Source organism: Martes martes, assembly GCF_963455335.1.
Source record: "Martes martes genome assembly, chromosome: 5".
NCBI classification, from domain to species: Eukaryota; Metazoa; Chordata; class Mammalia; order Carnivora; family Mustelidae; genus Martes; species Martes martes.
The window spans coordinates 99,989,638-100,005,235 of record NC_137892.1 but is presented as its reverse complement, the minus strand read 5'-3'; the positions used below and the strand labels follow the sequence as shown (position 1 = coordinate 100,005,235).

The following is a 15,598-nucleotide window of genomic DNA, read 5'->3' as shown; positions in this document are numbered from 1 at the left end:
TGAGAGCTGGGAGTCGGCAAAATGGGTAAATAAGATTAATAGTACAACCTTCCAGTTATTAAAAAAAATAGTTATAGGGATGTAATGTACAGCATGGGGAATATAGTCAATAACATTGTATTAACTTTTTAAGGTGACAGTAACTAGAGTTATTGTGGTGGCCATTGGGCAAGGTACATAAATGTCAAATCACTTTATTGTACACTTGAAACTAACATAATATTATATGTCAATTATACCTCAAAAAAAGTATTGAAAATGTCATTACTGGCAAAGTTGTATGAAAACTATGATTCCCATAGTTAATTTGGGGGATGTTATCAGAAATATGTATCAAGTATATACTCTTTAAAATCCAGTAACCACTTTTGCATTTGTATTAAGAAAATAAAAAATAAGTCCACGAGGATGTATAAATATGCTTATTACAGGGTTCTCCAATAGTAGAGAAAATTATATGCACAAAGTAATATTTATTGTGACCTTTAAATAGATGGTAATTTTTAAACTAGAAATTATAGAATATGGGGGCGCTTCACCAGCTTAGTCATTAGAGCGTGTTACTCTTGATCTCAGGGTCATGAGTTAAAGCTGCACGCTGGGTGTAGAGCTTACTTTAAAAAGTTACAGTATAGAACATCTGTCATCATTCAAATATAGGTTATATTTATGACACATTGCTAATTGCAAATTATTCCAATTTAGCCATATTTAATCATGTATACTGTGAATCGATGTTTTTACACATTATGCATCTCCCGAGTAGACATATACAAGTCTAGAAAGTAATGCACATACACACACACCCAAAATAGAAAGTAATGCACCAACTGTGGTCTTGGTCTGCATGGGCTGCCATAATGAAATACCGCAAATTGGGTGACTTCAACAATAGCCATTTATTTCTCACAGTTCTGGTGGCTGAGAAGTCAAAGATCAAGGTGTCAGCATGGCTAAGTCCTGGCTTGAAGATGGTTGTCTGCTTATTGTATTCTCATATTGTTGTCTTGGGGAGAAGACAGGGGCCAGGGGAAAGAAAGGGAGGAAAGAAAGGAGAGGGAGAGAGAAAAAAGGTACCAGAGGGACAGACCACTCTGCTTTATTCTTTTAAGGACACTAATCCTATCATGAGGACCCCACCCCGATGAGTACATGGAAACGCTATGGCTTCCCAGACACCACACCTCCTAATACTGCAACATTGGGAATCAGGACTGTCACTTATGAATTCCAGTGGGCAGGGGACACATTCGGTCCATGACATACAGCAGTCTCTGGGTGGTAGAAATCTGGAGGATTTTCACTTTATTTTTAAACCTTTCATCATGTGTGAAGTTTTGGGACATAATATACAGAAAATCTGTGGCACAGAGATGATGTCAATACCTGTCTTTTTCCCTTTCTCCTTTGCTATCCTTATAAAATTGAAGTCTACTTTATCTCACCTCCTTTTCTCAACCTATATATCACATTATGAGCTCTTGCAGAGTAACAGATTTGATTAATTCATCTTTATTCCCCTGGAGTTTAGCTCTGGGTCCTACATAAAAAGAGCTCAATAAATGCGTGAATGATTCTCATGTGTTTGTTTTTGAATAACTGGACATATTGTGTTTTTCACTTAGGGAAGAAAATGTTCCTGAATCATACATTTAATGCAAAGGAAAATTAAATTGTAAGGTATTTTTAAATTAAATGTGGTTCAGAACATTCTTTGGAAAGGAGCAAGCCCTGTTTTGCTTCCCTCAATTGCCTAAGGAAAATGCTATAAATTCTAGAACAGCCTGCTTTCCCTAGGGGCTCTTTCTACTTGGAATCTTTCTTAAAATAGAATTATCTATGTCCATGGTGACTATATTCTGAATCCTATTAATTTTTCTCCCTCTGAATAAAGCAGCATTTGGGCTTCTTGCCTTCAGATGTGTTCTGACATTCTTTTTTGATGATCATGTCCCTGAAAATCTAGAAAAAAGTCTCCCATAACTTTCTTTATGGCTGCCTAACATGTAATGCTGAGATCCAAACGGTCCAATCTCAAAACTGAGTTGTGGTTTAAAAGAAACAGTCAACGGGGCTCCTGGGTGGCTCAGTTGGTTAAGCAGCTGCCTTGGGTTCAGGTCACGATCCCAGGGTCCAGAGGTCTCCCTCCGCCCCATTCCCCACTCATGCTCTCTCTCTTTCTCTCTCTCTCCCCCAAAGAAATTAAGAAAATAGAAAAAAAAAAAAAAAGAAAGAAAGAAAAGAAACAGTTTGGTACCCATAAGGTACCTTTTAAATTCCTCAAGTTCCTAACCCTTAGTGTACAGGGGAAAAAATCATCATCACTTACCATCTGGATCAAATAAACCCAACTAAGTTTTTTAAAGTGCTTTTTAAACAAGTTACAGAAGAATAAAGGCATAGTTTTAAAAAAACTCATTAAACGTTTGATAAAAATTTAAACATAGAAAATATCTTTGTTATTTAGTAAAAACTGTGGCACATAAACTCATAAAAGATGGGAAATTATGGTTATCCGTCCTCTTAGTAAAAAAGGAAAGTCCAAATTCTTGTCAAAAAATATGTTAGACTCTGTCTTTTAAGAAAATACCCTATTTCCTATTTAGTCCTTAGAGATGTGTTTTTCATTCATTGATTCATGAATTTGAGGATATTCATCTAAGTCTCTAGAAAGTCACGAGGTGAAAATGTATAGTCTATTTCACTTGCATGATTAATTCTATTATCAACATTAATGTCTAGAGTTACACTGTCCAAAATAAGTAAACTGCAAGCCATATCTGTCATTTAAAATTTTCTAATAGCTACATTAAACACTTAAATAGGTGAAAGCAAATTTTAACAATATATTTCATTTAATCTAATGTATCCAAAATACTGTCATTTTAACATGGATCCAATTTAAAAGTGTACTGAAGGGTCGCCTGGGTGGCTCAGCGGGTTAAAGCCTCTGCCTTCGGCTCGGGTCATGATCCCAGGGTCTTGGGATCGAGCCTCGCGTTGGGCTCTCTGCTCAGCAGGGATACTGCTTCCTCCTCTCTCTCTGCCTGCCGCTCTGCCTACTTGTGATCTCTGTCAAATAAATAAGTAAAATCTTAAAAAAAAAAAGTGTACTGAAATATCTTACATTGTGATATATTGTGCTAAGTCTTCAAAATCTTGTGTGTTTTGCACTTACACTACATCTCAGTTCAATACAAACTCAGTTCAAACCACATCACAAGCACTCAAAAACCACATATGGCTAATGGCTAGTGCAGGGCACAGTACCGGGCAAGAGTGCGGCTCTTCATCTTCACCTTCTGATTTGTCTAAGAACTAGGCAATGTATTCCTTTGTCAATTTTCTTTTCTTTGGGCATTATGAATGGAAGATGAAAAATGCAGTATTCTCAACCATGTTTAGTGAAAGCCAAAAATATAAAAAATACTGTCTCCCCTTTTATACCTTGAAAAATGGTTCAATACCTTTGGCAACATAATAGGAGACTGAAGGAAGATTATTAATTTTGCTATTGTATTGTGTTTCTAGTCAATTTCACAAGTATTAGCCTTTTTACTCTTTTTTTAAAAAGTCATATTTGGAAACAATTGATCAATGATGATAAAAAATAATTCCTACAACGATTCAGTGGCAATATGTTTGAAATACAGGAGAAAGAAGATCACTAAGATCCCACAATATATCTTAGCTTCATAAAAGGCTCCAATGGGTGGGTTGAAAATTGCAAGACAGAATGAGTTTTATTATGCTTCTAAAAAATTAATATATATTCTCTTTGTGCTTTGTAAGAATCTCTAAGAAAGGATAAAAGACATGAAATACAGATTTTTTAAGAATAGAACGGCTCAAATAAAGAAAGTTAGTACTATACTTGAGTCCAATGAACTCTGATGGTATACTGAAGGTGAAATTCCATGAATTAAACAGTATAGGGGAGAAATTTCAGATATATATATATATATAAGAAAGATGTATATAAAAGATATATATATATATGATATATATGTAAAAGGAAGGCTATATCTATATCTATATCTATATCATCTATATCTCTCCTTCTTTCTTTCTCCATAAGCTTCTATCGTACAAGACAGCTTGTCCCAAGTTTTGCCTCCAAAATTCCTTGGGGGTGGTGTCTGGCTGGCTCAGTGGAAGAGCATAGGACTCTTGGTGTCTGGGTTGTGATTTCTTGCCCTACCTTGGGTGTAGAGATTACACTTGCTTCCTCTTTCTCCCCTTCTACCTCCCTCTTTTCATTTCAAAAGCCCAAAACAACAGGCTAGCAAGAAAGTTAAGGAAGGGAAGAAATTGAGCTGATATAGTAAAAACTTTCTTGACCAGGCAGAAGAGGGTACAGGCAGTGCCCTCTTGTACTATGCTTCAAATTCTTGCTCTTACATTATGCATAATGATTTACTTTTTTAAAGAAAGAGTAACCAGGCTAGGTATAGTCACATGATGCCAAGACCACTAGAGTTTGTAAGAGTTGCTGGCCTTTGTAATCAACCCTTAAGCTCTTTCCTAGGCTGTGAGATTCCAGAAGCTACCCATTAGAAACCTGAAAACCTAGAGGTTAAAAAGATGATCTTTGAAAAAACTTTCTTCTATGGCTCAGGGGCTAGACTGAGTATTTCTCAGTATTCCTACATTTAATTGTTACAGCAGCCCCAAAGACTTAACATTTTCTCCATTTTTAGAGGTGAGGAAATGGAGGTTTAATGAACAAAATTCATTCCAGTTAGTATGAAGGAAAAAATGAGTTACTAAAAGATATTAGGTATTTCAATGGGTTCTCTAGGAGAGTTGGAGAACCACGCTTGGAGATCACGGCCAATTAGCCACCTTAGATTCCAGGGAGGTACTACTACTGGTGCCACTGGGTATAGGCCCCACATCACTTGTCACTTCCCCTGAATATGAGACCTTACTTCTGAGTCTTCTGTCACCGCAGCCTCTGCAAACAGGATGATTACCCTGTCTGTCCAGCCCCATTCCATTCTATCTGGTACTTTTTCACACCACTCTCGTCCACCTTGAAGTCTCAAGGTGGTGCAACTGATTGATGGAGCCTGAGTCACAGGCCTACACTTTGGATGCAAAGGATGCTTGAGAGGGAGTTCCTGACTTTTCCCCTTTGGAGAGATGGGATTCATAAGATGGGAAATTATCCAAACAGGGAAAGACACTAGGCCATCAACACAGCATGACAAATGGCTATCTCAGGGTAAAAGATGAATTGGGTATAATGGTCTCCTTTCAGAGATGAGAAAGCGAAGCCTACTGAGTAGCTAATGTTGGGCATGCTGTGTCCTCTTCTTTGATATGCTGGCCATGCTTCTTAGTCATATTTTGACTGAGAGGCCTTAAAAGAAGTGGAAATTCACAGCAAAAGAGAGCTCTCCCATCTGTCCTCTGCTTACCTTATCATGTTGGAATGTACTATGGAAACTCTTACTGAACTTTTATCTGATCTGAAAGGATTCATAACACATTTCTCCTTTAGATCCTGGTAAGGAAAGGAGTCTGTGCAAATGCCAGTCTGGGCTGGGTGGGGGAAGGCTTTTCATGGAAAAGGTTTCTCATGGAACATCAAGTTCAACTGAGGATTTTCTAGCGAGGTTCTGGAACAATATCATTAGAGTACAGAAGTTCTTACCATTAAAGTTAAATTTTTTGGCTTTTTTTGTTTTTTAATTTACTTATTTGGAGCCTAAAATTCACTGGTGGAAAAAAATTACCTATACACCAAACAATCACAAAACTGTTGTTGATTATACACAGTATAGAAATAATTTATTTTCAAAACTGTTTGAAAAGCCACAGTCAATCTGGGCAATAAAAAGCCATCACCTCCCCCATAAACCATGCTGAAAATCCTTCTTCCGAGAGGCAAGTGCATTTCCTGAAAGACTGGGATACATTAGGAACCTAAAAACATTGTTGGTTAATATGCCAAAGGACTCAAAATCTAAACCTAAGTATGATGTGTGGAAAAAAGAAATAATCCTGTCACAAAAAGACTCAACTATTCAAAATACTGTCTTTACTAATGGGAAAAGTATTTGTATTATTATATGTCCCACTGAACAAAAGTTTGATTTAAAAACAAATAGCATCGGGGTGCCTGGGTGGCTCAGGGGTTTAAGCCTCTGCCTTCAGCTCGGGTCATGATCTCAGGGTCCTGGGATCGAGCCCCGCATCGGGCTCTCTGCTCGGCAGGAGCCTGCTTCCCCCTCTCTCTGTCTGCCTCTCTGCCTAGCTCTGATTTCTCTCTGTCAAATAAATAAAATCTTTAAAAAAATAATAATAAAATAATTAAAAAAATAAAAAAATAGCATTTTGGGCTTTTTTTATTAAACCAAAATCCAAAATTTTTTCATTTTGTTCTTACAACAATCCTGTGAAGTAGGTAGAGTAGTTGAATTAATTTTAACATCAGCTAATTCCTTCACTCCATAATTTATCTGCTTTATAACTTGCCTTATACTAAGTGATTTTTTAAAATTATCGTAAAATCCGTATCACATTTTAATGATTTTTAAAATGTGCAGTTGAGTAGTGTAAAGCATGTTTACGTTTTTGTGCAACTGATCTCCAGAACTTTTTCATTTTGCGAAGCTGAAACTCTATATCCATTAAGTCCCTATTTTTCCCTCTCATTTATTTCTTAAAGAAATCAAAATTTGTTTTTAATAGAAAATTCTCTTGTTGTGTCCTTTTTATTATGAAGGAAATATAGAGTCATTATTAAAATGTTCACTTCTTGGTCAATAGGATGTGTTAGCACTGGTTACTGTGAGGTTTCAGTGACTAGAATCAGGGTCCCCTGGGAAGACATGCTACTTGCTTTCCCCATCAGAAAGAGAAACTGTATTGTTTGTTTTGAGTTTGGGTCATTTCCCTAGGAAGAAAAGATTATTTTTTTTTATTCATTTGCATGACTAACAGTAGAGGCAGCCAGAATGCAGTGATACTCTCATTCATTAAAATTTGATATTTTACTTCAGAATAAAAATTAAAGGTAGCTGGAATAGATATGAATTCCTGAACAAGGAATCCATAATTTGGGCCACATGGATGTCATTGAAGAAGATGCTTCAACAGTCTAAAATTATGTGCAAAATTGTGGTCGTGTGTGTGTGTGTGTGTGTGCGGGCATGTGTGCGTGTGCAAGCAACATATGTATATGCATTTTTTTTTCTAATAAGAGAATTCATGGATATAATCAGGTTCTAAAAGAGGTTTGTGATGCTCACAGTTCTAAGAAATTGTCTCATAAAATGAAAATGATGGAGGGTTATTTTGGGTCACAGAACAAATTCTGTAAGACAATACGAACCCAAATCCAGGAGTCCTCTTACCTGAACACCTAAAAACCAGTCCCTGTTTTGCTGTTAATTTGACCTTGAACAACAGAAGATACATATTATTTCCTAGGTCCCTCTTCTCCTCTGATACTATACATACATAGTCTCTAAGAAGCTATAAAGTGATATATTTGAGAAAGATCTGGTATACTTGAAAACAGGTTAGGACTGCCTCTCACCTCCTTCTAACATCTACCAGAATACTCATCAAAGAGAAAAGAGCAAGCCCCCAAAGCCAAGAACTGTATATTATGAATGAGCATAAAAAGGTTAAATTAATCACCAAACTTCTGACATTCTTTTAATTTTTACATTAAAACTAAAATCCTAGGATTTTTGTATTGGAGAGAAATTCTAAGCTAAGAATTCTGGTGAGGGTATTAATACCGTCAGTCTTCTTACTGCTCATTTCCCCATTGTTTAGCATCATATCTGGCAAAAAGTGAGTCTTTAATAAATATTTTTTTAACTTAATGAGTTGAAATGCTTTGAACTGAATTAAAACGAGAATTAGCTTGTTAAGAGTTTCTGGTAAGCCATTATTTAAAGTTATTTACAAAGCTATCAAATGTCATATGGTCATTTCTCTTTAACTTCCATGGCAACAATCTTTTAATAAGCTAATATCTGAGTCAACAATTCGTTTTGAATCCCTCTTCTTTTATTCTTTTTTATATCAGTGATGCTATAGAAATGAAAAAGTAGTTAAATCTTTCACAGGATGGAAGGTTGACCTTTAGAAATGCGCTCTCTCTCTCTCTCTCTCTCTCTCTCTTTTTCCCCTAGAAAAGTAGTATCCTGGACATTGCTACAGAAACTTGATATTGAATACAGGTCCATGTTGGGCTTGGTCCAGGGGAATTCAGAGACTATAGTTCTGGAAAGACTGCCTGATAAAACATTCAATTCATAATTTGCCAGAGATGACTTAGAGGGTCTCTATACTTTTAGATTTCATAAACCCACAAGAATTTCCACCTCCACAATAATTGGGATTAGATCTCATAGCACTGCCAACTTTTCTTTTATTTTTTTTTAAAGAAAATTCACTAAAAGAATAATTTCCATATATTATCACCATCATTTGTTAAAGAAACATCCTCTTAACACCAAAATATATAGAATGATCATAATCTCAGCATAAAGGACAGTTCTCTAAATGGGATAAATTTGGTTTCATGAAAAATTCATAATATTTAAAAAAAAATTTACTTCCGTCTTTTCCTTGCTGTGGGTGGAGATGTTATCACAAACCAATATGGATCTATGGGCTAGCATTTGGGAACCACTCATATTATTAAACCCTTTTGGCCAGAGGTTTTGTTTCCCTTTCCGGATCCATTCTGCACCCTTTCCTTACTCTGATCCTTTCCAGGCTAGCTGGTCTCTCTGGACTTGTCATTCAGGGTCTCTCACATTCTGGCTTTTTTTGGGCTCAGCACAAGGAAGATACAGAAGAACACATGGTGAGAGAAAAGGAGATCAGGCTGTTTAATCCACTGGTCTGTCCACCATTAGGTCTGAGCACAGGTGCATAGTGGTTCTATTTCTCTATCCAGGGTATCAACTCACAGACATGGCCTTCTCCTCAAGCTCTCATTCTAGACTCCATATTAATACTCTGCCATTATCTCTTCCCCTACCTCTCCAGTTCAAGGTGAGGCGAAGATTATCTTCACTTCTTGGGAGTGCCCCGCCATCTTTCATTCCTGCCCTTAACTGTACGCACAGGTTTGCATACAGTCCCTTCATTAAACTCCCCTCAACCACTCCACTGGAGTGACTGTTTCCTGCTGAGATGTGCCCAATACATGTCTCATTTAAAGATGAAAAACTGAGGCCCCAAGAAGTGAAACCCAGAAGTCACGCAGCCCAAGGGATGTAGTCCGGTCCAGAATGAGGCCTACCAGATTACAAGCAGTATTATGCTTAGTCAATGCTCATCTGTCATCCTCCCAATGTTGATCTCCTCTACAGGCATGTTGATAGGCACTTTCTAGAATCTTCTTTCCCCTGGACTTTGACAAGAGTCGCAGAGTGTTCAATTTTGAATTAAAAAAATCATATTAGCAGACTATTTAGGCAATTCCAACAAAGAGGAATACTGTTTCCATTAGAATGGATTGAAATCAGGAAAAAATTGAGTTTTTAAACGGTTTCCTAAAGAGAAACTGGCAATTTAGCCCAAGACACTGTTGCAAAAGTTAAGCATAAAAGGACATGACAGTGATGAAATTTCCACTGTAAAATGAATTCTGATCACCAAACAGGGTGGGTAGGGATAACATTAATTGTCCAGAGTAAGGGGTTGAGGTGGGAGGCTAGGGAAAAACTTCCATCAGCACGAGAGAGATGAGCAAGTCATAGTAAGGTAAATAAGTTTACAGCCTTCAGTGCCAGTCAAGCAGGGCGAAAGCATAGAAGAGACATCAAGCGTGAATCTTGACCATTGCAAAATGTGTTGAAAGCATGTTTTATCTGGCATGGAGTGACTGCAACACTGAGCAGTGGCTGCTGGGGATTCCTCCACATTTGAAGTTCCAGGTTGCTGGAAACATTCAATTGTCTTCAACTGACCCATGTCAAGATTCTCTTCTGTGAAGACTTTCTTAGCAATAAGCACACCTTTATTTAGCAATCGTATTTTTAAACAAATGCACACACATATATTTAACACATTAACTTTGTTCTAATTGCATGCTTGAATTCCCCACTGCTGCTGTTTGATCACTTGCTGTAACACAAGGGCCTCTACAGGGACATTCTTTTACTAGGGTTTAAAAATAAGCTAGGAAGTTTTCATATCAAATGATTCTCTTTATAGGAGTTGGGGGAATGGAATTACTAGTAATAACATGAACTGAGCATTTCTAAGTAGTTACCTGCTTTATCTTACTCAGTCTTCAGAATAACCCTGCCATCATCACCCAATTCGTGGCCACCTCCTGGCTTTCTGCTACTTAAGCTTGTACCTGGTCTTTGGTGAGCAGAATTTCCCTAGGGCTCTAACCCATGCCAGCATCCTAGGCTGGATACATGGAAAGGATTGCTCAAAGAAGCCTCTCAGCAGGATGGAGTGCTCCCCTGGTGCAACCACCATCTTTGATGGCTGAGCCTTCAATCCATCAACAGCTACTTATTGGGATCCTACTAAATGCTCAGTGCTGTGCAGTCTGGCTTCTGCAGGCAGGACCCTTTCTGCCCATGTTGCACATGGATTGAGAGGTAGGGGGAGGATCTGGTTCAGAGACCTTGAACCAGTCCCTAAGAGCACAAGGGGTGTGTATGGCTGAGGAAGAAGGGCAAGGTCATCATAAGACAATGAAAATTAGAAAAAAAAAAAAAAAAAAGAATAAATTTTTCTCCAGATCCTCAAATGAGGAACTTTAACATACATGCATAAGACTCTCATGTCGTCATTGGAGGCAAAGAGTTTAATTTGAATTCTTAATTTGTAGCATTCTTTTAGTTCACTCATCTTGGTTTTATCATAGTTACTTGTACTTAGATGATTGGCTTGATATTTAGGTAGAAGTTTTTAAGACAAAAAATAGAAGTTAAAAACGGGAATTCCCATTGAATTGCTAGAATTTACCACCTGAAAATCCACAGACAGGATCAAAACCCAAACATTTGTGTGTATCATATATTTTCAACATGTGATAGCATTTAAAAGACTTTTGATTAGCATAATTCACTCATCAGTTATTTTAACTACCAAAACAGTTTTATATTCATAATAAACATAAGTGGCTTTATATGGGGGTCTGTCCACATGTACTTGAGGCAGAAGGAACTTAATGGTAGAGTCCCTGCTCTTCTGGCTTTCCATCCTGCAAAACTAGGACAGTAACTAACTACACCTAACTTCTTTAGGGTCCTTGAAACAACACACCTACCTCTAAAACTTCGAACCCCATGTATGCCTTATTTCTGAAACTATTCTTGTTTCATTTTTATTCCTTTGTTTGGTAAATGGGAGCAGCTTCCTATTAAAGAGTGCTTGCCTATTACATCTGTGTAGATGTATGGCTTTTTATGGCTCTTTCCCTTAAGGGAGTGCGAGAATAGGAAGGCCAGTCAGAGAGTAGAGAGTGATAGCTTACAGCTGGAGCACAGGTGTCTGAGATAGACCCCATTCTTCAGTTTGCTCAGACTCTCCCCATTCCACAACACAGGGCAATTTCTTAAAACCACATGTATAAAAAATCTTATGGTATTTACTTGCACTCTTTAGGCAAGTCTGTTTGACTTACAATGCTTCTCTCTTACTGGAAATGATTGTCCTTCTTGGCTAGCGAAATTTGGGATGTTTGGAGACAAAGGTCTGGAGAAACAGACTAGTTGATCTTCTTGCTTGATCTACTCACAAAAGATTTAAGAAACTTCCTCTTGAGAGCAAACATGAGACAAGAAGTTTTCTCCCTGGAAATAGCAACTAGATCCAGAATTCCCAACCTTTTTGGAATAATTTGGCCTCTTGACATTTCCCTTTTCTACATAAAATGTTTTGTAGCATGAATTATCTATAGGTGTAAATACACAAGAGTTTTGTGTTGAGGCTCATTTTTTGAGATTTATTCTTTCTGGACTGACCTTTGAAATGAATTGGAATCACTATGGGATGCTGAGGATCATTGATTTATTCCAAATATTGTTGTAGCCCAAGATGTTCATCCCCCAAAGTCTGATCAGTGTGGGGGGCGTGGTTGGGGGGGATTATTCAGCCTTGTTTGATCTAGGATCCAGGCTGTTTTGGAACGTAGCACCATTTCTTTGCCCTGTATCCTATGGAGTTTCTCAGAGGCCCATGGCAGGGCCCTAGGGTTCAGAGTACTGTACAAACAACTACAGGACCCGAATGAATCCTTTATCTTTATGGCTGGTTCCATTTACCACCAGATGGCTCTACTATACCACTAGGAAATGTGTAAAAATGCATTTTAAATTGGTGGGCTCCTAAACCAAAGGAAGAAAACAAAGCAGCAGTCCAAAAACAAACAAACAAAAAAACAAAACAACAACAACAACAACAAAAAAGGAATGAAAAAGAAAAAAAAATTTGAAAAAGGAGAGAAAATAAAAAAGGAAAAGAAAAGAATGAACACAGTTCTTTCTTTTATGGGGTTAATTGGAAGCAACTATAGGAGCCCGAGCATTCACAAGAGTACAGGACACACCCAAGAAGGTTGGAGGAAGGTCATAATCTTAGCACGTATGAGGTCTCCCTTTCAAATTTTCACATTGCTGTGTAATTACTAATAATTGTCAAGATAGCCAGAGTCGTCAGGAAGTACTCTAGTCTCAGCAGGACCTGTAACTGATATTTCCATATACCAATGTATACTCTTCTGCTTGGCGATGAGAAAGATCAACTGCAGAAAAACTTGGAGAGGCAAAGTCTCTCTACATTTGCTGATTCCAGTCATGTTAGCCATATTCTGGGTCAGAATCATCTGATTCTAAACCCTGTGGTTTCTTTGCTTTAGTGACACTTGTGATAAGGAAGTGATGATCAGAGGAAACCGGCTTCTCTATGTTCACATGGTTCTGTTCCTTAGGATAGGTGAATGCTAAAAATAAAGGCATTCTGGGTGATAGCTCTCACTAGGAATGTGAAATTCTGGTTTTGGCCTCTTGAAGGGAAGTTCCGTTTGTATCAAGAAAACAAAAAGCTGCAGATGAACCAAATTCCAGTGTGGGTAATTTTAGTCTCACTTTCCAAAGTCATTCGTTGTCATAGTTTAATATGTGTTTTTTACCCTCCCATTATACATTAAACTGTTAAGTAAGACTATTGTTTTTTATAACATTTCACCGTTTTATTACTCTGTTGAAGAAAAGATGATTTGTATGAGTTTATTAACCCTGTCCTTAATCCATAAAGTTGCTTAAGATACACTTAGGAAGCTATCCATATCAAAAAGTAATACTTGATTATTGTTTTAAAGAAAGAGTCCCTGGAAACTGGACAGATGGCATTTACTTTGGCTCAACTTGAGGCCTTGGAGATTTGCCTGAAGGAAGCAGAAGAAAAGGCTAAATCCTTATCTGAACAGGTAATACCTGTCATTCAGACTAGAAATATATATTCGTCAAGCATTCAGTAGAACAAGTGTGAGTCTAAATACATGTTTTACAAAAACCAGAAACAGATCTATAAATACAGAGAGCAAACTGACAGTTCCCAGAGGAAAAGGGGGTCAGGGGATGGGCAAAATGGGTGAAGGGGAGCGGGAGCTACAGGCTTCTATTTATGGAACAAATAGATCATGGGAATAAAAAACACAGCATAGGTAATAAAGTCAGTGATACTGTAATAGTGCAGTATGATGATAGATGGTAGCCACCCTTGCAGTGAGCATAGCACAACCTGTAGAGATGGTGAATCACTATGTTGTACATCTGAAAATAATGTAACATTTTGTGTCAACTATACTCAAGGTAAATTAATCAATCCATCAATCTGTGTTTTGACCTCTCCACCTATTGATATACACACATACACACACAGAGGACTTCATTCATTTTAGATAAAACAATACTTTAATCTTTATGGACCTTCCCAGCTTTTAAAACTCCTTTTACATTTCTGTTTTGATTTCCATTCAGCCTAGCCCATGAGGTAGGGAACCCATCTTTAAGCCAGTGGCTCTCCTGAATCAGTGAAGTGTATTTGCATTATACACAGAGAAGCCCAAAGGTAAGATAAAACCTACAGTAACCACACCTGAGAAATTTTCTCAAACTATTTGAGGAAATAAAGTTTTTTTCAAATCCTGGCTTCCCTCTTGGGTTTTTAAAACCTACAGGAGCTGTGGAGGCCAACCTGAAAGTGGGCAGCGCTGGACACTCTAGTGGAGACCTGCGTCTACAGCAGAGCTCTGCTCCCAGAGACCCTGGCTATGGGTATCAGCAAAGCTCAGACCAGGGACTGGACTGTTTTCCCAGTATTGTGCTTTGCAAATAGCACAGCGCATACAGCAAATCCGAATGTCACTCTTGCCCTTCCCCCAGGGCAGGGAGTCTTGGCCGCAGGGGGCAAAACTGCCTGGAGTCTCGTGATCCACTTCTGGTGATCACCGTGGAGGAAAACGGACAGAAATGTTATAAACATTTATTGATTTATCATGAATTGGTACATTTTGGTTGTATATTACTAGAAATTTATGAAAAACAATTTTAAGTTCTCTTTTCATAACAAGCTCTGTCTAGCAAAATCTGATTGCATAAGAGTTTTATAAGAATTTTTGCGGAAAGTAGGAGAGATGTGCCTGTGTTACAAGAAAAAGAAGTATAATTAACATGTAATGTGGTGACACATGCAAATGGCCTCCATTTCTTTTTCCAATTTACCAAAAAAGCGCATCTCTTACTTTGGGATATGTTTATTGTTTACTGACCAAGTATGATTGATGAAAAACTTATGTCAATGAAACAAAGGGTGTTGCCCTAGGCCCAGACCCATTTGGAAAAGTTTCTTTGTTAGCCACATGCCCTAACCCTGGCTTACCAACGGGTCTTTCTTCTAAAACAAACAAAAACAAGTCTCAAACTATAGCAAAATTATGAATTATAAAGATTAGACTGATGAACTGGAGCCTGCAAACCTGGGAGAAAGTTTGAATGGCTAACAGAAACAGGGCACCCCCGTCCCAATTAGTTGCACTGAGAAGATTTTGCAATGGAATGTCTTTTCATGATTTCTCATTTAAACCAGTAAAATTCAATTCACCCATAAGAATACTCATCTCTTTTGTTTTTTATAAAGTATGTATTTTTAAAGATTTTAGTTGTTTGAGAGAGAAGAGCAGAAGTGGGGTTGGGGGTGCAGAGGGAGAGGGAGAAGCAGACTCCCCACTGAACAAGAAGCCCGATGTGGGACTTGATCCTAGACCCTGAGATCATGACATGAGCCAAAGGCAGATGCCGAACCAACTGAGCCACCCAGGCACCCCTGAAATATTTTTATCCAATACAATTACCCCCTAATACTGAAGATTCTTAGCTTGATGATGTCATCTGTAATATCAAACAATTACTCCCATTTTTTTTATTATTTAGCAGGTTAAATATGTAAAATGGAAACTGGATTTTACTCAACTTCTTTGTACCTACAATGAGTAAGATGCTAGTTAGGTGTTTGGAGAAGAAAGACATAAAAGGAGGGCTTCTGTACCCAAGTAACTCACAACCAAAAGAATTATTGAAAGAGTTAGTGAGTGAAA

At 37.7% G+C, this 15,598-nt stretch overlaps 1 protein-coding gene across 1 annotated transcript in view; it reads left to right on the top strand.

The window, feature by feature from the left end:
- The window catches only part of CCDC192 (coiled-coil domain containing 192), a gene marked incomplete at both ends in the record, with an annotated part of 195,746 nt that overhangs the window by 17,067 nt on the left and 163,081 nt on the right, over nt 1-15,598 (top strand). Inside the window, one exon of the mRNA XM_080804605.1 lies at nt 13,322-13,429. Coding sequence (XP_080660731.1) covers nt 13,322-13,429 — 108 coding nt within the window. The remainder of the gene's footprint in view (nt 1-13,321; nt 13,430-15,598) is intronic.